This window comes from Schistocerca americana, chromosome 1 (genome assembly GCF_021461395.2).
Source record: "Schistocerca americana isolate TAMUIC-IGC-003095 chromosome 1, iqSchAmer2.1, whole genome shotgun sequence".
Classification (NCBI taxonomy): domain Eukaryota; kingdom Metazoa; phylum Arthropoda; class Insecta; order Orthoptera; family Acrididae; genus Schistocerca; species Schistocerca americana.
Window position 1 is genome coordinate 420,079,977 of NC_060119.1, and position 22,435 is coordinate 420,102,411.

The 22,435-nt window shown below is 43.5% G+C and overlaps 1 protein-coding gene across 1 annotated transcript in view; it reads right to left on the reverse strand.

Annotated features, from left to right (window-relative positions):
* LOC124556351 (transient receptor potential channel pyrexia-like) overlaps positions 1–22,435 on the reverse strand; it is a 206,458-nt gene that overhangs the window by 76,055 nt on the left and 107,968 nt on the right. Inside the window, exon 6 of the mRNA XM_047130351.1 lies at positions 20,735–21,073. Coding sequence (XP_046986307.1) covers positions 20,735–21,073 — 339 coding nt within the window. The remainder of the gene's footprint in view (positions 1–20,734; positions 21,074–22,435) is intronic.

Below are 22,435 nucleotides of genomic sequence, written 5' to 3' on the forward strand. Positions count from 1 at the left end.
TGAGATTCATTGGGAAAGTCCTTAGAAAATGTAGTCCATCAACAAAGGAGGTGGCCTAAAAAACACTCGTTCGACCTATACTTGAGTATTGCTCATCAGTGTGGGATCTGTACCAGATCGGGTTGACGGAGGAGATAGAGAAGATCCAAAGAAGAGCGGCGCGTTTCGTCACAGGGTTATTTGGTAACCGTGGCAGACTCTGCAAGAGAGGCATCGCGGTGTAGCTTGCTCGCCAGGTTTCGAGAGGGTGCGTTTCTGGATGAGGTATCGAATATATTGCTTCCCCCTACTTATACCTCCCGAGGAGATCACGAATGTAAAATTAGAGAGGTTAGAGCGCGCACGGAGGCTTTCAGACAGTCGTTCTTCCCGCGAACCATACGCGACTGGAACAGGAAAGGGAGGTAATGACACTGGCACGTCAAGTGCCCTCCGCCACACACCGTTGGGTGGCTTGCGGAGTATAAATGTAGATGTAGATGTAGTGGCGTCCTTATGGGTTTGGTACGCAGAGCATATGCCACTTCCAACGGGGACAGCTTAACCCAAGAACTTGCGCATTTGATGGCTGTTTTTAAGGAAAATGGCTACTCAGAGAAGCAGGCTATGGAGTTTGACCAATCACTGGAGGTGCATGAAGAGGAAGATAGATCGGTGGCCTTTCTAAATTATGGTGGAGGCATATCGTTTATGATTGGGAGTATTTTAAGGAATTTTAACATTAAGAGTATGTTCCGTCCACCTTCTAAGATCAGAGCACTACTCGGCTCTGTGAAAGATGATCTCAATGTGAGAAGGCTGACATCGGCCGTCCGATTCGTACAGTTCGTGACAGGTGTGTGGAACATCACCGTCATACGAGGCTACAACAGCTGGAAAAATTGGCAGTAGCAGAACACTGTTAAAATAAGGGACACCGTATGAAACTTGACGATACTGTGTAGGTTGGCAGCACTTCCGGTTTTTGGAACAGTGTCTTTATAAAGAGGCAGTTGAAATTATGCTGGCGGATAATTTAATTAACAGAGACAATGGATTTCCTCTTAGCAGGACATGGAATCCTGTACTATCCCGCATCAAAACAGAACGTTCTTCGGTGCGTCCCTGAGTGCGATATATCGTTGCCGACTATGTTCTACTAAGGGCGGCACCACCTCCCAGTCTCGGAGGGTAGCAACCGTGATGGGCGGCGCATGCGCCGTGCACTGTACAGTGGCTTATATAGGACACGATGATTTGCAGTGTGGCGTCAGTTCTCAGCGGGACTAGCATTGGCAAAAGGGCATTCCTGGCCAAGAGAAACCTACTAGTATCAAAGCAGAAGCAGCATTCTCCTGAAGATGGCGACCAGCTGGATCGCCGAAATATCGAATCGAGTTGAGTTTTGGATCCAGCAGCAAACCCGAAGAGACTTTCAAGACTTATTGCACCGGGAAAGCCTACAAAGTCACAGGCTTCTGCTCAGCTTCGCGATCCCATACCGAAATTCAACCGCTGCGCTCACGTGCCTTGCTGTGGCAGTGATGCTTTTACTTTGAAAACACTGGACGGTAATGTACATAAGCGAACGTGTATACTATGTAAGCTGGACGGAAAACAACCCTCACTGTAATAAGTGATGAGTCCTTAAGCTGTAAGGAATACAAAATAATTTTTCTGGAACCGTTTATTGCGTAAGTCGTTGATAGTATTAGTGTATAATCGATGTGTGTCAATATTTGCTACTTTTATGCATGAAGAGGGTAACTGTGTTTACGTCATCGTATCATACCCTGTTAGGTGTTATGAATCGTCATGCCCTCACTGTGGGCACTTTCACATCTGGGGAAGCAGTCTGGAGTCCGGAACCGCGCTGCTGCTATGGTCGCAAGTTTGAACTCTGCCTCGGGCATGGATGTGTGTGATGTCCTTAGCTTAGCTAGGTTTAAGTAGTTCTAAGTCAAGGGGGCTGATGACCTCAGATGTTAAGTCCCATAGTGCTCAGATACATTTGACCATTTGAAGTAGTCTGATTCTCATACGAGCATGGCCTTTTTTTCAGTTCCTGCGTTAAGACGTTTGTGGCCTCTATCGTGTGTCATAAAATTGAGTTGCCAATATTACTGAAATGCATATTTTGCTTTCAGTTACAATAATTTTGTTTTCAGTCATGAACAGTACCATTTTGCATTACGTGGGACCAACTCCAGATGCATGCAGTATGTACACATGCAATCTGTCGTATGACTTCCAGAGTCTGTGAGTCGATGTAATAAATATGTGTTTAACACATATATTGCACAAATCTCCTCCTCCTCCATCTCTTAGTCCATGTCCTTTTCTTCCCCACTGCCATCTGCTCCTTCCACTCCCTCTGACCATCGCCTCCTTCGGTTATCTCTCTGCCCATACCCTTCCCTCGCTTCCCCATCTCCTCCCCGGTGGTTATTATTCGCATCTCTCACCATGTTGGCAGAAAAACATTTTATTAATAAACTTGATTGCTTTGTGTAAAGTGCAATTTTGTCCTCGACCAGAAACAACAGATTTGTATGCTTGTAATGGAAATTTTCTGAAAGTCGAAATGTTTGAAATATTTCTGCTGAGGAATCGAGGCAGTTTATTTTCGCATTCTCAACCGAGCTGCAATGATCTTGATGTTGACCTTGTTTCTTATTTTTATTATTTCAGTACAGTGTGAACATATTAAAATGTTGGTGACAAAAATGAAGGGTAAGTGAGAACAGAATAGTAACAGGAGGAAGGATTAAAGGTGAAGGGGGCGCCTATGGACTTTAGTTTAGAAACAGGGAATTCATATATGTAGCGTCAGAAATATTGAAATATGTAAGTCTGTGCGAGATAATAGGAGAAAATTCCTCAAGAGATATTAAAAAATGCATAAAGCTAAAATGGGACACAGACAGGTTGATGAAACTCTTTCTTGGTATTATGCGCGAAAGAGTGGTCATTGGAGAAAAGGGAAGAAAATTGCTTATCATTAACATAAAGTCTAACTATTACACTAAATTGTAAGTAACTGCAAATAAGTTCTCTGCCTGACGAAAAAACTGAATCAGCGAAAGACATGTTCGGATATAATGTAACTTCATAGACGAACACATCATTAATGGGTGTGTAATTGAATGATTCTCTGTGACAGGTAGAATGGCCACCAGAATGAATTAGTGTTTTTCCCGTTTAGTTTTGTTCCTGGCCTAGTAGGGTATGTAAGGGGCATAGCAGCATCAGATGTTGGATGATCATTGTGAAGGACACGGATGCTGCATACTCGAGCGAGATTGTTATCAGCACGTAACAGAGGTTGAAAGGGGCTTTATTGTTGGTCTCCATTCGACTAGTTGGTCGAATGGGGCAGATACGTGGGGTATTCAAATGTGACAGTGGCTCAATATTGGACTGCATGGGAACATGACGGCAAGCGAACTCGTTGTCAAGGTTCCAGTCGAGTACGTCTCGTCACCACAAGGAATAATTGACGCAGTGTACGCCAAGCACATTGTGAGCCGTTCACATTCGATACAAAGTAATGGACTCCCTGCGACATTCTGAGTCGTCCCGCACCATTCGCCGGAAACTAGCAGCAGCCACAGTAGGGAATAACCGTCCCATGCGGAGCCTACTGTAAACACTAACACACAAATGCCCACGTTTGCCGTGGCCGGCAAGTATGGGCCTTTAACGAATGGATCGTATTGTGTTAACAATGAATCACGATTCTGCACTACCCGGATGACCATCGACGGCGAGTATAGGGGCGACCTACATCTGTATCATACTCCGCAAGCCACTTAATGGTGCGGCGGAGGGTACTTCTGGCACCACTGACTCATCCCTCTACCCTGTTCCATTCGAGAATGACTCGTGGAAAGAATGATTGCCTCTGTATTGGCTCTAATTTTCTCGTCGTGGTCATTACACAAGATGTATGTGGGAGGAAGTAATACGTTGTCCGACTATTCCCGGAAATTGCCTTCTTGAAATTTCAATAGAAAACGTCTCCATGATGGGCAGTGCCTCTCTTGTAACGTCTGCCACTGGAGTTTGTTCAGCATCCCTGTAACGCTCTCGCACCGACTAAACGATCCCGTGACGAAACGCGCCGCTCTTCGTTGGATTTTCTGTCTCTCTTCTATCAGTCTTACCTGGTAAGAATCCCATATTGATAAACAATATCATGAATCGGTCGAACAAGTGCCTTATAAGCCTCTTCCTTCGTGGATGAGTTACATTTCCTTAAGATTCTTCCTATGACTATCCATCTGGCGTCTGCATTTCGTACATTTCTTTTATGTGGTCATTCCACATGAGATCACCCGGGATAGTTATTCCTAAATATTGTACGGTAGATACTGTGTTCAACATTGTAGTGTACTGTTGTGGCTTTCTTTTCCTAATGTTTTCAATCATTCATTTTCGTTCATTCATTCATTTACGTTCACGGTCAACTGCCAAAGGCTGCACCTTTCATCAATCCTCTGCAGTTCATGATGCAAATCGATACAGTCTTCTGACGTTGCTACTTTACCACAGACAACCGCGTCATGTGCGAACAGTCTTAAAGAGCATCCGAAGCCTTCTACTAAATCATTTATATACTTTGTATTCAGTAACGTCCGCAGCTCGTGGTCGTGCGGTAGCGTTCTCACTTCCCGCGCCCGGGTTCCCGGGTTCGATTCCCGGCGGAGTCAGGGATTTTCTCTGCCTCGTGATGACTGGGTGTTGTGTGCTGTCCTTAGGTTAGTTAGGTTAAAGTAGTTCTAAGTTCTAGGGGACTGATGACCACAGATGTTAAGTCCCATAGTGCTCAGAGCCATTTGAACCATTTTTGAACCTATTCAGTAACGGTCCTGTCACACTTCCATGGTGTACTCGGGAAATTACCTTTACATCTGTAGATTTTGTTTCGTTGTGAGCGACTTGTTGAGTTCTGTCTGCAAGAAAGTGTGGAATCCATTCACAAATCTGGTCCGATACGCGATAAGCTCATATTTTTTCACCCAGCAGCGTTGCGGGAGGGTGTTAAATGCGTTCGTGAAGCCTAGGAACACTGCATCAACCTGAGCGCCGTTATCTACAGCGCTGTGCATCTCATGGGGGAACAGTGGGAGTTGAGTTTCGCAAGAATTCTGTTTCCGGAATCCATGATGATTTTTATATAGGAGAGTTTCGTTTTCCAAAAACGTCATAAATCTTGAACATAAAACCTATTCCATAATTATACAACAGATTGACGTCAACGATATAGGTGTATAATTGTGTGCATGTGTCCTGCGGCTGTTTTTAAAAACAGGGATGACCTGCGCGTTCATCAAGTCGCTAGGTACCCTTCGTTGTTCACGCGATCTTATAAATTACTACTAGAAGGGGAGCAAGTTCTCTTGCATAACCTTTGTAAAATCTTAAGGGTATCTCATCTTGTCCTACTAAGCGATCGGCTATCCCAATATCTGCCATTTAGACGTTCATATTATGAGTGACAGGAGTAACTATGTTACAATCTTCCGCGGTGAAGCAATTTCGGAAGAACGAATTCAGTATTTCGTCCGTCTCTCTGTTATCTTCCGTTTCGGTGCCATTATGGTCTCAGAGTAAATGAATAGATGATTTCGATTCGCTTACTGATTTTACGTAAGAGCAAAATCTCAGGGTTTTTACTCAGATCGATTGTCAAATTCCACTTTCAAAGTCATTGAACACTTCTCTCACTGCTCTCCGTACGCTCCTTTCGCTTCGTTCAGCACCCAGTTGCCAACTGGGTTCTCTTGCATCTGAGATGACGCTCTCTTTGTTTATGGAGCAGTTTTCTAACATGTCTATTAAGCCACGGTGGGTCTTTCCCATCCCTTAAGAAATTGCTCGGAACATACTTGTCTGAAGCACACTGAACGACGCTTATGAATTTTTTTCCATTTGTACTCTACAGCGTCGTCCATATGACTGAATATTTGATGCTGGTTACTCATATACTCCGCAGTTTTTGTACTGTCATTCATGCTACGCAAAAATATCTTCCTATCTTTCTTAACATTTCTTGTAAAAACTGTAGTCATTGTTGCTATCACAGCCTTATAATCACTGATGCCTGCCTCAGCGTTAACTGGGTTTCTAGGTATGCACTGCAAAGGGAGTATCATCTTCAATACACACATCTGTAACTACATTTATACTTTGGAAATCAGTACATAAAATTTGCTAGGACGACCGATTTATTGTAACTTATGGAAATTTCTTCCTTTTGCCTTCTCGAGTGATGCATGATGATAATTCTTGCGTAAATGCCCATGTGCATGCTGTTATCGCTATAAATTTGCTTTCGTGGTCTCCATGGCTGAGACACAAAGGGTTCAAATGGTTCTGAGCACTATGGGACTTAACATCTGAGGTCATCAGTCCCCTAGAATTTAGACCTACTTAAACCTAACTAACCTAAGGACATCATACACTTCCATGCCCGAGGCAGGATTCAAACCTGCGACCGTAGCGGTCGCGCGGTTCCAGGCTGAAGCGCCTAGAACCGCTCGGCCACACCGGCCGGCGACACAAAGGGAACAACGGAATATTCCAGGAGGTTTTCTCAGGATACCGCTTACTTTCCTTTGAGAGTCTGCCATTTGAAATTTTTCGGGGTTCCTGCCATATCAGTTAAACAGGTCTGTGACCATTAACACTGCTTTTCTTGTACAAGGTCTTTATTACTCTGTTGACACGACTTGATATGGACCGCCCACTCTTGAGCAGTACTCTAGTCTGAGTTAAATGAAATTATAGATGGTTTCTTGCATAAATAATCTACATTTCTCAACATGCATATAGTAAATTGAAGGTTGCCTTGCTTGGCTCACTGAATCTATGTAATGGTTACACTACACGTGTTGCAGCCTCCGCAGACTGTATGAGATGAGTTACTCGAGATGCTAGTTCTTAATTGTAGTCAAACGCTGCTACATATTTACGTTTCGTCAACCCCAAAACTTTACGTAATTCTATATCAAAAGGTAGTTGCTAGTGCGTGACACACCCACATTTTTTTTTGTCAAGATAAGACAGGATATCACTAAGATTTGTATCCGTTGACACTTTATCGTAGATAACAGCGTTATGTTCTAAAATCCAAAAATTGCAACTCATACCATTCGCTAGGCATCAATATCCAGCGTGATTTCTTCTACGTGTTCGGAAAATCAGGTGACGTACGGATAATGAGAAAAGAAATCAAGAAGTTATGTACCATTTTTCCCGCAAACTAATATTTATGGAGACATTGCTACCTTTCTCGATAGTAAATCGGGAGGACATAGAACTAAATAATTCACATGTTACGTAAAATTACCAAATTCTAAAGATTTCATGTAGTTTCTACCTGTAAACGAAACAAGTTGGTCGCAAAAATTGAGAAAAAACATGAGGAATGAACCAAGAAAAAGGGATCGTAACTTTGAAAACACCGTACTTTCTGCGGCCTGGTTGACGGGCTACTTGGCGCATGTCGTCGAGGGGATGTGGTATCATTTCCCCCTTCTGTCTGCCACAGACAGTGTATAATCAAAAGTATCCAGACACTTATTAGTTGTGGTATCGCGTTGTTGTTGTTGTTGTTGTTGTTGTTGTTGTGGTCTTCAGTCCTGAGATTGGTTTGATGCAGCTCTCCATGCTACTCTATCCTGTGGAAGCTCCTTCATCTCCCAGTACCTACTGCAGCCTACATCCTTCTGAATCTGCTTAGTGTATCCATCTCTTGGTCTCCCTCTACGATTTTTACCCTCCACGCTGCCCTCCAATGCTAACTTGGTGATCCCTTGATGCCTCAGAACATATCCTACCAACCGATCCCTTCTTCTAGTCAAGTTGTGCCACAAACTTCTCTTCTCCCCAATCCTATTCAATACCTCCTCATTAGTTACGCGATCTACCCACCTTATCTTCAGCATTCTTCTGTAGCACCACATTTCAAAAGCTTCTATTCTCTTCTTGTCCAAACTATTTATCGTCCATGTTTCACTTCCATACATGGCTACACTCCATACAAATACTTTCAGAAACGACTTCCTGACACTTAAATCTATATTCGATGTTAACAAATTTCTCTTCTTCAGAAACGCTTTCCTTGCCATTGCCAGTCTACATTTTATATCCTCTCTACTTCGACCACCATCAGTTATTTTGCTCCCCAAATAGCAAAACTCCTTTACTACTTTAAGTGTCTCATTTCCTAATCTAATTCCCTCAGCATCACCCGACTTAATTCGACTACATTCCAGTATCCTCGTTTTGCTTTTGTTGATGTTCATCTTATATCCTCCTTTCAAGACACTGTCCATTCCGTTCAACTGCTCTTCCAAGTCCTTTGCCGTCTCTGACAGAATTACAATGTCATCGGCGAACCTCAAACTTTTTGTTTCTTCTCCCTGGATTTTAATACCTACTCCAAATTTTTCTTTTGTTTCCTTTGCTGCTTTCTCAATATACAGATTGAATAACATTGGGGAGAGGCTACAACCCTGTCTCACTCCCTTCCCAACCACTGCTTCCCTTTCATGCCCCCTCGACTGTTATAACTGGCATCTGGTTTCTGTACTAATTGTAAATAGCCTTTCGCTCCCTATATGTTACCCCTGCCACCTTTAAAATTTGAAAGAGAGTATTCCAGTCAACATTGTCAACAGAAAAGTTGGCAGTGGGATTGCAAGTTTCCGTCCGACTCTAATGGCAGTCGTGCGGGTTCTGTCGTATCCAGTGGTGTGCGCCCACTAAGCCACGCCTCCGGTGGCGTTGGTCTATGAACGCCCTCTGCCACCGCATTGTAGGATGGCCGCCCTCTGGGGAGTGTCTCCCGACAGTACGCACTTGGCTGTTTTGACGTTTACTGGCCGGAAGTTGGTCTCACGTGACGAGGCATCCTGTTCGAAGAGGCCATTCATGTTGATGTTTATTGTGCTGATAACCAATGTTTACACAGACACAGTAAAATTGGCTTCACTTCTATAAAGAGTGATAACACTTTAAGTTTAGTTCCAAGACACAGGGACTGCTTGGGATTATGGGAGTAACTTTCTGAGCAGTATGTGATCCGTTTACACTTAATTCTTCTTTCTGTTTGTCACAGAAAAGATTATTTCACAGGAATATTGGCGACTCCCTGGAATAAAAAAAACGATACATCACAGTATTTTTGGGCCATGTAGCATTATCCATTACGTTATATCTAAGCTCAGAGTAAACACTTTAAAGCTTTTCAGCTGTCAAGTTGTTATGTTTAGGGAAGTTTTTTTTTGTTTTGCTGGAAGCTAATGACGTTTTATAGAGTTGTACAAATTATGACTCTGTTCAGGTGTAGTCATGATCTTTTTTCACCATACAGCATTCCTTGTGCAGGTTCTCAACAGGGCTGGAACTATACTATGGCTACTTAAAAGCCGCTTTTCGTCGTCCAAAATATTAAAAATACTTGATATTCCCCGGTTTGGTCACCCTACATGTGAATGCGAAATAAACCGAGGTAGCAAACTTAGGAGCAGTATAGCCTTGTGTTAACTTTTTAACCACATTTATTTTCCATAATTAACGCACATTTCGTTATAACAACTAAGATCCACAGAAAAAAAAACGACACTAATCGACTGAATATTTCGGCGTATCTGTACGCACATATATGAATTACGTAAATTTCAATATGGGTCTACTGCGGAACTTTTACACTATTCTGTTTATTGAACATGAAGGACTAAAACATAAGATAGAAATTACTTCAAGCTTAACTCATTCCTTCAGTCTTCACGGGTGCAACTGTATGAAAACCGTCCTCGCAGCCAAGTGTTTACTGAAGGGACAGTCACGTAACTTCCGGCAGCCAAACGTCAAAACAGCCAAGTGCGTACTGTCGGGAGACACTCCCTGGCCGCCGGCAGCCACTCAGCCCACTTGCACTTGGAGCTTCGTCGCTACGACACCATCGGTTGTGCTTAGTACAGTAAGCCTCATCCTAGTTGCTATTGTATGAGCTGGACTCCAATTCTTGCCTTTTATTTGTAATGAGTCTTTGTATGCTTGGAGACATAAAGTTAAGTAAATCTTCGGTTTGTTGTCTTAACTTGTTCGCCAATCATTTCTGCTCCTGCGCATCTTTCCTACGACGGCAGTTGCCGCACCGCTCAGTAGCCCACCTCTCCTTACCGTTGTGTACGAAGCTGTACACAACAATTAGTGTCCACCCTTCGCCTTAACGACGGTTTAATTATGCTGGGGACAATCCCATTGAATGTCTATGGCTGAACGTCAGTCTGTTCTTCATCAGGAGTCGAAACCAGAGAAGGTGGTGACGCTGGAGACTGGGATCTGGAGTGAAGTCGATGTTCCAGCTCATCCCAAAAATGTTTCGTTGGGTTCAAGTTGTTACTCTGGGCAAGCCAGTCATTTTCAGGAATGTTATTGTTCACAAACCGTTGCTTCACAGATGCTGCTTTATGACAGGTGGCACTGTCATGCAGATTCAAACAAGTATCGTCTGCAAACTGTCCCTCTACTGTATAAAGTACACAATGCTGTAAAAAGTGTTCATATCCATATACATATAGCATTTTCTGAAGGGCAGTAAGGGAACCACAGCTTAACCCCCAAACCGTAACATCATCTCCTCTCTACATCACTGTTGACACTACAAATGATGTCAAGTAACGTTCTCCAGGTATTCGCCATACCCAAACGCTTCTGTGGGATAGCTAAGGGGTATAGCGTGAGTCATCAGTCTGGATCAATCATTTCCAGTCATCATCTGTATAGTGGAGTCGCCGCTTAAAACCACCATAGGTGTCACTTAGCACTGACTACAGAAATGTGTTGTGCATGAGGAGCTGCTCGGCCATAGTGCCCCATTCCTTTGTTTCCTATGCACAGTCATTCTGCAAACTGGACTAGGCATAGCACTTTGGATCTCACGATTGATTCCTTCCGCTGATTTCATGCAATTTTTTTACAACCACCCTCTGCAATGCTTGGCTGTCCCAGTCCGTCAGTAAATGAGGTCCGCCTACTCTTGGTTTAGCTGTGGTTGTTCCTTCGAGTTTCGACTTGCGAATCGCATCACCAAAAGTGGAGTGCTTTAGGAGAGTTGAAATGTCCCTAATGGATTTGTCACTCAGGTGACATCCTATGACCAGCCCACGTTCCAAGTCACTGAGCTCTGCTGACCGATCCATTCTGCTGTTGCTGCTCCTCTACTGACAACACAGTATTCCTCGCCTTCTTTTACACTGGTGGGATCGCATTGCATAGGAGAGCCCAGAGACTTTTGATCAGCTACTGTTTTGTAAACACGAATTGGGAGTCTGCTTTGCGTTCCCTTGTCCTGAAATCAGTGTGTGGTTACTTCTTCTGGTCTCCGGTGGTTTCTAATGGGCTTTCCTGTAAACAAGGAATTTTGAGTTTAAGAGATGGCTAAACCATTTCACTGATGTGATTGCTGGCTGCCTGAAGATAAAACTAGAGCGGACTGAGATCGAAAATCTATGCTGTTGAAAGCATGTTTACTGAAGACATACGTAGGTAACTCTCTCTCTCTCTCTCTCTCTCTCTCTCTCTCTCTCTCTCTGTGTGTGTGTGTGTGTGTGTGTGTGTGTGTGTGTGTGTGTGTGTGTGTGTGTGTGTGTGAGAGAGAGAGAGAGAGAGAGAGAGAGAGAGAGAGAGAGAGAGAAAATATGACCGCTATCTATGGTGCTAAAAGTAAGACTGTTAACATATTCCAGACAAATTCACCTGCAATTTTTGCAACGTAGGGACCCTGATGTCGGAGGAACATCATGAAAGAGCTCATACGATCCGTTTGGTACTTTCACCCCAAAGTTTAACAGAAGAGAATGGCTTGCTTGTAGTCGTTCTTCATCTGCAGCCCATCCTTCTTGACAGGCTAGTCCATATTTATTTGTGTTACAGCCATAGGAGTCCACAGAGGGACGCAAGAGGGCATTTGCACCCAGGCACCGGCCCTGGAATCTGGATAAAAATGTTTTTATTCATTGTAGAATTCTCATTTACTGCAAGAAGTGAGTGGATAACCGTCAATTCTCTGTAAGAAGTTTTTATTGTCACCTGTTAAAAGTTAGTTCTTGTGGCACGACACTTCTCGGAATTGACCAATCCAGTTATATAAAAACGGCAGTTTTAGAGACATATATTGTTATTAATGCGTTTCCTTGTTATAACTGTGTAAGACTTACTGATGAAAGCTGTTATACTAGTGGCTGAATGACGTGGCACATCCACAATCTTCCGGCATTGGTTACGTGTGACTCTTCACCAGTTGTGTAAGGCGAGCTATTTGGAAGTTTAATGTGGCACTTCTAGCCTGATTGAAACCGCACACAAGCATGTGGGAGAGAGGCCCAGTGACTGGACGCGCTATTTCTGAAAGCGATCAGCGCGCTGATAGCCGTTCGCCGTTGCTGCGCCAGCTGCGGGGGAGTTGCGTCTTGGGCGCTGCATTGCATTTTTCCAGCACAGAAGTTTAATCTGGAAATCAGCAGCATTCTCAGAAACACACAAAACCCGACATTCCATATAGCGGTCGGATTTCTGGTTTACTTGTTGTAAATGTTGTTTTACCTTGCCTCATTCCAGGAGTTTCTCTTTCTGTTGTCGTATTGACAAGGTATGATGATTGGTTAGCCTTGGAGACGAAATAGTGAAAGCAGCAGAGGGCCATATAGGCATTAAGACAAAGCATAATAGAAATCCTGCAGTAATGCAATTGAATCTTTCTTTTGCTTATGCCTTTATCCCGCTGGTCGCAGGGTCGGCATGGTTAGGTACGGATTTGGCAAGGTTAATGTTAAGGGGTGGCCAGATGCCCTTCCTGCCGCCATCCCGTACCCCTGGGACAGATTTAGTGTACCCCAGCTGTCTGCGTCTAGTGTAATCCATGGACAGTGCGAACATCTTGAGATGTCCGCAAGTCGTGTAATTGAGGCGGGACGTGGGGACCAGCCCAGTATTCATTTAGGGGGATGTGGAGAACCGCGTAAAAATCACATCTAGGCTGGCCGGCACACCGTCCCTTGTCGTTAATCTGCTGGGCGGATTCGACCCAGGGCTGGCGCGCCTACCCGAGTCCAGGAAGCAGCGCATTAGCGCTCTCGGCTAACCTGGCGGGTCAATAATGCAACTAAATCTAATTGGCTAAAGGAGAAAATATGAAAATGCAGCAGATGAAGCAGGCCAAAGAGAATCCAAAAAATGTGATTGACAGTAAGTGTAAAACAGCTGATCGGCAATGGCTGGAGAACCAATGCAAGTCTGTAGAAGAATGCACAAGTAGGGGAACGATAGTTGCTACCTGTAGGAAAATTAGAGAGACCTTTGGAGAAAAGAGAAGCGGCTGTACGAGTATCAAGAATGCAGACAGGAAGCTAGTACGAAGCAAAGAACGGAAAGCTGAAAGGTGGAAAGAATAAGTAGAGGGACCGCAGGGCGATCTTACTAAATGGGAACAAACTGCGGGAAACGATTCCTGGGAGGATAAAAGAGCAAAAAAGGGTCATATGGACATATGGTCGAAAATGCGTCCCAGTGTAGGTAGATGCATAAACTGGAAAATGGAGGAAGAATAAATTTGACCGAGCAGTTTTCAGTGATAGAAAGAACACACCAGGCAATTAGGAATGTTCTCTGTTGTTTTAGCTCCACGGTCAACAGAGCAGAAATGTCTATGACGGCGGTGCGCTCACACGTCGGTACTAGGCTTCCCTCTAGTGCTACGCACGGATGATACCGGTACTTTAGTTCTCAATAACCGCTATTTTTCGATACTTGTTTGGTTTCGGCTATAATATTTTTTAAATTTTTTTACTAATAACCGAGTAGAAAAACGAAATGTCATTTAGCCATTTCTAAATCAACGTTTTCTTTTTCTTTTTTTTTTAAAGGAATAATTTTTATTCGTAAAATTTGCATTGGTTTAAAATATTGCATTCTTGCAGAAAATGGGAAAAGCGATCAGTGCTATTTGCCGAGAGAAACGAGCAACAACCACGTGACATAAGAACTCCGAATTAGTGAAGCTGAATTAGGGTTTAGTTTCGCCGTTCTGGCTTCGGACGGGCTTAGCACAGCTCTTCAGACCTTTGTCGGTATTGCAGATCCTGAAGCTGCTATTTCTCAATCAATATCTCCTAGATTGGCATCAGGAGGCTGAGTGAACCTCTTTTCAGTCCTCCCAGCAACGAAAACCTCCCAGCAGTACCGGGAATTGAAGCCGGGTCCTCCACAAGGCAACAATTCACGGAAACCACTCAGCTGAAGACGCGGACAGTGATGGTTTACTAGTCTTATTTTTTATCAGACGTAATCCAACGTATTTGTCCGCCCACCAATTGTAAAGTTCTTTGATTTAAAGTTAAGATAGATTAAGGATCGTCCCATGGATACTTGTTTCGCTGTTCCGGTCGTACTGTCTCTCTGTGTATTACTAGTAACGTCTCTTTTAACGTTAGGAGCTTTTTTGGGGGCGGAAGAGGGCGTACAGGCTGGAATTACTGACTATGAAATTATTATCCGTAAAGCAGTTATAAAAAATTTTTATAATCATTTTTCGGCATAGTCTACTTGCGTTTCAGTGCACTTGGGCCATCGTTGTACAAGCTTCCTGATACCCTCATTTGAAGGTTCTCGGTTGAGCTGCGAGCCAGGAATGCACCGCTTTTCTCACTGCTTCGTCCGAGGCAAATCGACGGCCCCCTAGCCGGCCGAAGTGGCCGTGCGGTTAAAGGCGCTGCAGTCTGGAACCGCAAGACCGCTACGGTCGCAGGTTCGAATCCTGCCTCGGGCATGGATGTTTGTGATGTCCTTAGGTTAGTTAGGTTTAACTAGCTCTAAGTTCTAGGGGACTAATGACCTCAGCAGTTGAGTCCCATAGTGCTCAGAGCCATTTTTTTGACGGCCCCTAATGCCTGTTTGAGGGGACCAAACAAGTGATAGTCGAAGGGGAAAGATCGAGATTATATGGAGGATGATCCAGTACTTCAAATTTGAGTTTCTGGAGCGTTTCAGCAGTGTGGGCAGCAGTATGCGTATGGCCATTTTCGTGCAACAACACAACACCTTTTGAAAGCAATCCTCGGCATTTGCTTCGATTTGCAGGCCTTAGCGTGGCAGTAAGCGTTTCACTGTAACGTACACTGTTCATTGTTGTGCCCCCTTTCCCTGTAAAGTTCCAGTACTGGACCATGTACTTCCCAAAAAACCGTAAGCATCAGTTTTCCTGTGGACGGTTGGGTCTTGAACTTTTTCCTGACGGCGAATCTGGATGTTTCCATTCCGTATTCTGCCGTTTACTCTCCGGCACGTAATGATGGATCCATGTTTCGTCACCAGTAATGATCCTGTCTAAGAAGTTGTCCCCTTCGTTACCATACCGATCCAAATGTTTTTTGCAGATGTCCAAGCGTGTTTGTTCATGCAACTTTGTGAGTTGTTTTGTTACCCATCTTGCACAGACTTCATGAAACCAAAGTCTGTTGTGGATTATTTCGTAGGCAGAGCCGTGACTATTTTTCAGACTATGTGCCACTTCTTCAATAGTTAATCGTCTGTCTAAGGGGATCATTTCAAGTGAACGCTCAATGGTTTCTTCATTTGTGGCGGTAAACGGTCACCCGGCTGCTTCATCGTGTGTAACACTTGTGCGACCATTTCGGAATTTTTCAATCCATTCGTAGACAATCCGTTGTGGCAAAACACTGATCCCGTACTTTACCGAAAGTTTTCGATGAATTTCGGCCCCTAATACGCCTTCTTACCACAAAAAAAAGCGGATCACTGAAAGTTGCTCTTCTTTGGTGCAAATAGACAGCGGAGCAGCCATGATTAACAGCTCGGCAGCGATAACGAAACTAACCTAGCAGCTTGAAAATTGCAAAGATATAACAAAAAATAAACAAAGCATGCGTCATCAACGTAAAACGTCAGTACTACCAAAATAAACAAAAACATAACTAAATTGCGGATAATAATTGACTTACCCTCGTATTTAGTAGCTACGTACCCAAAGCCCCTGAAAGATGCAGGTTACTGAGATGAGCACCCTCAAAACACCATTGTTAGAATACACTGTTGATCATCAGACTCAAAACCCATTTAGTACTGCGGTCTTTGTACAGGAGGTGTAATTTATCGTCTGTTATCTTACTGTATACTATGTATTGTAAAACTGTCACATGACAAAATGCGGAGGAGGAGATTAGTGTTTAGCGTCCCGTCGACAGCGAGATCATTAGAGACGTGCCCTTTCAAAGGAACCATCCCGGCATTTGCCTGAAGCGATTTAGGGATATCACGGAAAAACTAAATCAGGATGGCTAGACGCGTGCTTGAAGTATCGTCCTCCTGAATGCGAGTCCAGTGTGCTAACCACCAAAGTCGAGACGAGTCAAGACACACTATAGCCTGGTCAGCAGCGAGTAAGAGAGGGAAAAAACATTAATTTAAGGGCGAGTGGCAAAAGTACTCATACGCAAAATTAGAAGCCTACACCTCGCTCGGTTGACAAAATGCATGATTATTTTCGTTTTCAATTTGATTTGGAGCATTTTGATTTAGTTTCCTATTATATTCTCTGTTTTACACAGAGCAAAGTCATGCAGATGTATGCTAATGTGAAACAAGCAAAATGTGAAAAAGAGAAAATGAAAAGGGAAAAGTTTGGTCTTGTAATGAGGATCGAATCAGGAACCAAAGAGAGACCTGTTTTCCAGATCTCTGTGGTATTTTTTCCCCAAACTTTACCTCGAAGAATTTAGGATTCTTTGTGTTGTTCTTACTTTATTTGGAAGTAATACCGACGTTTTTCTTAGTTAAATGCAAATAAAATTGTATTACTAAAAATTTCTTTCGTCAGAATTTAAAAGATATGTTAACTGTATGAATTAAAAGAAGAGCAAGTGATAAAAACATTTTCGACAGATAAAAATCGTATTACAATGTTGTTTCTGTCTTATATTTGTGCTTATGCCGTATTAATTTATATGACACACAAGACGCCCACGTGATTTATCTTCTTATCTTCTTGTTTTTCCTTTTTTTATGCCTAATCCTTTCTGGCGGCGCCGGGTTTGGTTGTCATTGCTTCAATTGTGTTACGTTTCTTAGTATTTCGACTTTGTTATTGTAACTAACCTATTTTTCTTATCCTACTCTTCACTTTACTTCGTGCTAATCTGTGCTGTTCCACATATTTAATTGTTTTGTTCTGTCTCTATAAGATATTTCAAGCTTTCTTTCCAAGTGGGACCATCTACCATAATGTAACTTTGGAAACTTTTTCTTTAATTATAGGCTAGAATGTGAAAGAGTAATCATTTACGGAGCAAGTTTTTTGTGTAATCTGAGTCTTCTATGCATCGGAGACTTTGTATGCTTGGCGTAAAGAACAAAAAGAACAACGAATTCATTCCATCTATGTGTTTTCTTTCTTCTTCGCCGCTCTGTATAGCCGCGCGGTCTAGGGCGCCTTGCCACAGTTCTCGCGCCCCCCCCCCCCCACCCCACCCCTATTAGGTAGATTAAGTTGTGTGTAAGCCTAGGGACGATGACCTCAGCAGTTCGGTCCCATAGGAACTTACTACTTACTTCCCTTTCTTCTTCATGTTTTTCTTTTACTTCGCGGCAGTAACGCGATCTATAATCCGAAGTGTTGTTTCCTGGCCTCCTGACCTTTACAATCTTTTACTCGAGTTTACAGAGTTTTTGTTTTGTTTCTTAAAATTTAACACACAAATTAAACCACAAACATAAAACTTTGATGTGGCTCATTCTTTGAAAACGGAAATGAAATCAAACTTCGTAATATTTTGAGTTAGCGGTGCCCCATAAGATGAAGATAAGTCATTCATCTCTATGTAACCATAGAGATGAATGACTTATCTTGCTACAAGTTTCGAACTTGAATGATCATCCCGAGGCACATAAGCCTTCATCTGTGCAACAGTGTGAGCAAACAATCACGGCGTCAGAAATGACCGGTCTGTGTCGGATCATTTAACATAAGTTCAAATCTGCTTGAAAATACTTATTACTTCTCGATATTAACATTTATAAAAGACATGACCTGCATTAACATTCCTTTCGTCTAATAAGTTACTGATGTCGTCGAAAAGCAAGATGAAAATGAGCCAGCAGCATCACCTGGGCAAATGTTCGACATGCGAAGTCTATTCAGGGTGGATCACCCAAAACTTACACCGCACATATTACGGAAATGGAAAGTGCTATTGATGTGCGGTTTCCACAGAACGGACTGGTTGTCAGGGGCTTGTCTTGTTAGCCAGTCATCAGATTGTAATAATCTTTGAAAGTGTGTTTTTTGTGCAAACACACACTTTTTAAACACAACAATGCGTATTGACATTAACAGACTCGAAGTAGGGTAACTTAGAATGTCAGTGGTGTCTGTTCGTAGGATTCTAGAGCTAGTCGTTTACGAGATATCGCATTGTGCAAAGTTTTCACATTGACACTTGTTTGTGTCGTTCAACCTGTTTAGTTGCTAGACACGATGTTGTTACGTTTGCTTACAGTGTGCTTGTGTGTTCTTTGAATGTATTGCGGTTTGGTAGTCAGTTAGTTTGTGACAGCCCAAGTAGTAAATCGTGAATGGAAAATGGGATTTACCTACGCGGAAAAAACTAACATGCTCATGGCGTATAGAGAGTGTAAGGTGTATGCGGCAAGATATCCCAAGGTGTCAAACTCTTCAAGCATTTACGTGAAAGTGGTAGTGTAACACCTAGACAATGTAACAGAAGGTAACAAGTAACGACAGAAGAGGAGGAAATTAATGTTCTTGCTGCTGTTGAGTTGACCCTCACGTTAGCCCCCGCGCAATTACACGAGAAAGTGTCATGAGTTAGGCAAGCGTCATCCCTATCACATCTCTCTCCGTCAAGAGCTGTATGGAAACGATTGTGAAAATCGTGTTAACTTCTGTACATTGGCATTAAGACGAGATACTCCAGATATATAACGTATCTTGTTTAGTGATGAAGCCACATTTATCAATCACGAGACTAGGAAGAACCTGTGGTACCAATATAATGGCTATTCAGCCCATAGTGCACGAAGTCCTACAGCATGTCTTCACAATTGTTTCCAAGTCGTTGGATTGGGAGCAGAGGATCTGTATCGTGGCCGGCCCATTCTCCAGATTTGACGCCTGGGGTTTTTCTTCTGTGGGGCAAGCTGAAAGACCTTACAAAGTACACTCGATAATACACAATGACGTATTACTGCAACCTGCTGGGACATCGCCACTGAAATGCTAGCATGTGTGCAGCAGTCATTCCGGAAGTATGTATTGCCACTGCCGGTGGTAATTTTGGACACAATCTGTGATGGTCAATTGTCTTATTACTGGTCAGAATCTCCATAACTTGTGTATGCACTTCTGTCGTTCTGTAGTGTTTGTAGTCTGCGTGCTACCACTGGTATTTTATAAGTTTCAGCGTGGGAACTTTCCAAAACGACTCACACTAGGCTCCTGCAACAAACACCACTGGCGTCCTAATTAACCCTACTTTTAGTTTGCTAATATCAATAAGCATTATTCAGTTTAAAAAAGCACACATTTGCACAAAAAAATACTTTCTAAGTATTATTATCAACTGTTGTCCGCCTCCGGTAGCTGAGTGGTTAGTGCGACAGAATGTCAATCCTAACGTCCCGGGTTCGATTCCCGGCTGGGTCCGGAGATTTTATCCGCCCAGGGACTGGGTGTTGTGTTGTCCTTATCATCAACATTTCGTCACCATCGACGCACAAGTCGCCGAAGTGGCGTCAAATCGAAAGACTTGCACCCGGCGAACGGTCTATTCGACGGGAGGCCCTAGTCACACGACATTTACATTTTTTTATCAACTGTTTATTCGCTAACAATAAGAGCCCATGACTACAATTCTAGTCTGTGAAAACCGCATATCAATAGCATTTTGCGGTTCCGCAACATTTTTCGGTGCGAGTTTTAGGTGATTCGCCCTGTATATGAGTGCAGCCGTTGTAAGTTTTTACAAAATTAACTAACGAAATACTTTTTTTGCACAGATATTTTGGTTTGAGTCTCAAAGTCTTTAAAAGTCCGCCTGCTTGGCTGGGTGGTAACGTGCTTGCTCCTGTGGAAGCGGGTCCGGGTTCGATTCCCGCCGGGTTGGAGATCTTCTCCGGTCGTGAACTGTGTGTTGTGTTGTCCTCCTCATCATTTCATCCTCAAGTACAAGTCGCCCAGTGTGGCGTAGACAGCGATAAGACTTGCACTTGGGGGCCGAACTTCCCCAGATGGGGACTCCCGGCCAACAATACCATACGCTCATTTCATTTTTTTTTTCAGCCTTTAAAATTTACGTGTTTTTACATGCATTCGAACCAATTCTGGAAATGATTTTTACACTCTTATTTGGGACCTTAAAAACAGTTTTTGAAGTATTCAACAGTTTTTGAAGTATTCAACAGTTTCGTGACCTGATAAAAATCGGTGTCCTCTCATTATATTTTCATTTATTTTAGTTATTTATTTTTTCGTGACTTAAAGGAACTAAAAGAAGTCATTAGAGAATACACTAGGCGAATGCGGATAATGAAACATTGATTATTGGTTGATGATGTACATCCTAACGAAGTCGCGGCCAATGCTATTCCCCATTGTCGTCCTCGCGGGCTGCGGGTGAGACGTAGAGGCGGGTCGGCAGGCGGCACGGACCTTGACGATGGCGGAGTGCAGCGGCGTGCGGCCGTCGTCGTCCTCTGCGTCGGGGCGCGCGCCACGCTGCAGCAGCAGCTCGAGCGTGCCGGCGGCCTGCGCGAGCGCGGCCAGGTGCAGCGGCGTCTGGCGGCGGCGCGACTGCGCGTTGGGGTCGGCGCCAGCGTCGAGCAGCATGCGCGCGCAGTCCGCGTTGCCGTCCTCGGCGGCCAGGTGCAGCGGCGTGCAGCGCGCCGCGCCCACCGCCACGCGCACGTCCGCGCCGCCCTCCAGCAGCAGCCGCGCGCACTCGCTGTACCCCATCGCCGCCGCCACGTGCAGCGGTGTCTCCGTGTAGACCTGACACACATGACATTGCTCTCATCACGTAAGTTCGTTTTATACCGACGACTTACTTATCGACTACTCCAGAGGTGGTGCACGTCACGTGGCTGAGTGCGAATTAGTCCTCATCCAAATTCATGAGTGGCTCAGTGACATAAAAAAAGGGAAAGCATACACTACGGGTAAATAAGAATATAAATAGATGCTCTTTCTATATTCGGACTCTGTGTAAGAATGATAGTCCCTCATAACTTCGCTTTAACGATTTTGGCACCAGACCGCACAGCAGACAGTATTTCATAATACATCTAATATTGTTACCGTGATATAAACAAAAATTACACTTGTGACAGGTGAGACTCTGCACAGAAATATGCCAAGGGCACTAGAGTTGACTCACTTTCCACGAGAAGTGATTGAGACAAGAAAGTAGCTGGTGTAAAAAGAGCTTTTATATTAAGCAGGATGTCGCAGAATAATTATTAGTAACCTGTTATTACAAACATGGATGTTCAACTCAGTTCAACAAATTATGTTGATATAGATTAAAACTTAGACAGTTCCAGAGCATTTTCTGTCACTTATGGTGGTCGTCTTGTGTGCAGTAGGTTGGACACAATCGACACTTCAGTATAATCCTACCTTCCAAGATTAACCCTTGATCTGCCCTTTCCTGATTTCTACGTATTCAGGAATTTCGAAGTCAGTCAGTCCTCATTGTGACCAGGAGGTAGCGTTTCAGAAACTGTTTTGCATCCCGTTCAACCGAGTGAGGTGGTGCAGTAGTTAGCACACTGGACTCGCATCTGGGAGGGCAATCGTTCAAACCCGCGTCCTGCCATCCAGATTTAGATGTTCCTTTATTTCCCTAAATCACTCCAGACAAATGCCGGAATGGTTCCTTTGAAAGGGCACGGCTCATTTCCTTTCTCGTACTTGACACAAGCCGAGCTTGTGCTCCATCTCTAACAAAGTCGATGTTGATGGGACGTTAAACCTAATCTTCCTTCCTTCCATCCCATTCGAAAACTGGTCCTTGGCCCCCATAGCTCCAACCTCTTTTCAACAGTGGTTGTGAATTTCTTCAAAATGTAAAAGATAAATTGAAACAATGATCTGTGTCAGCCACTTTTATTTTCTACCACGACAAGTTATGTGGTTCTACACCCTCATCTTCAGGTTGGTCAGTGCTTTAAATTAAAATTGTGTTGTTTGGATGTAGCCAGTTGTCTGATTAAACTTCATTTCGAAAATGTTACAGCAGAAAGAACCTTGAGGGCCATTATAAATATACATTTTTATCGTCAAATTACACGCAAACATGAAACAATAGCACAAAAAATTATTTCATGTTAATGTGCCATTTAATATTTAAAA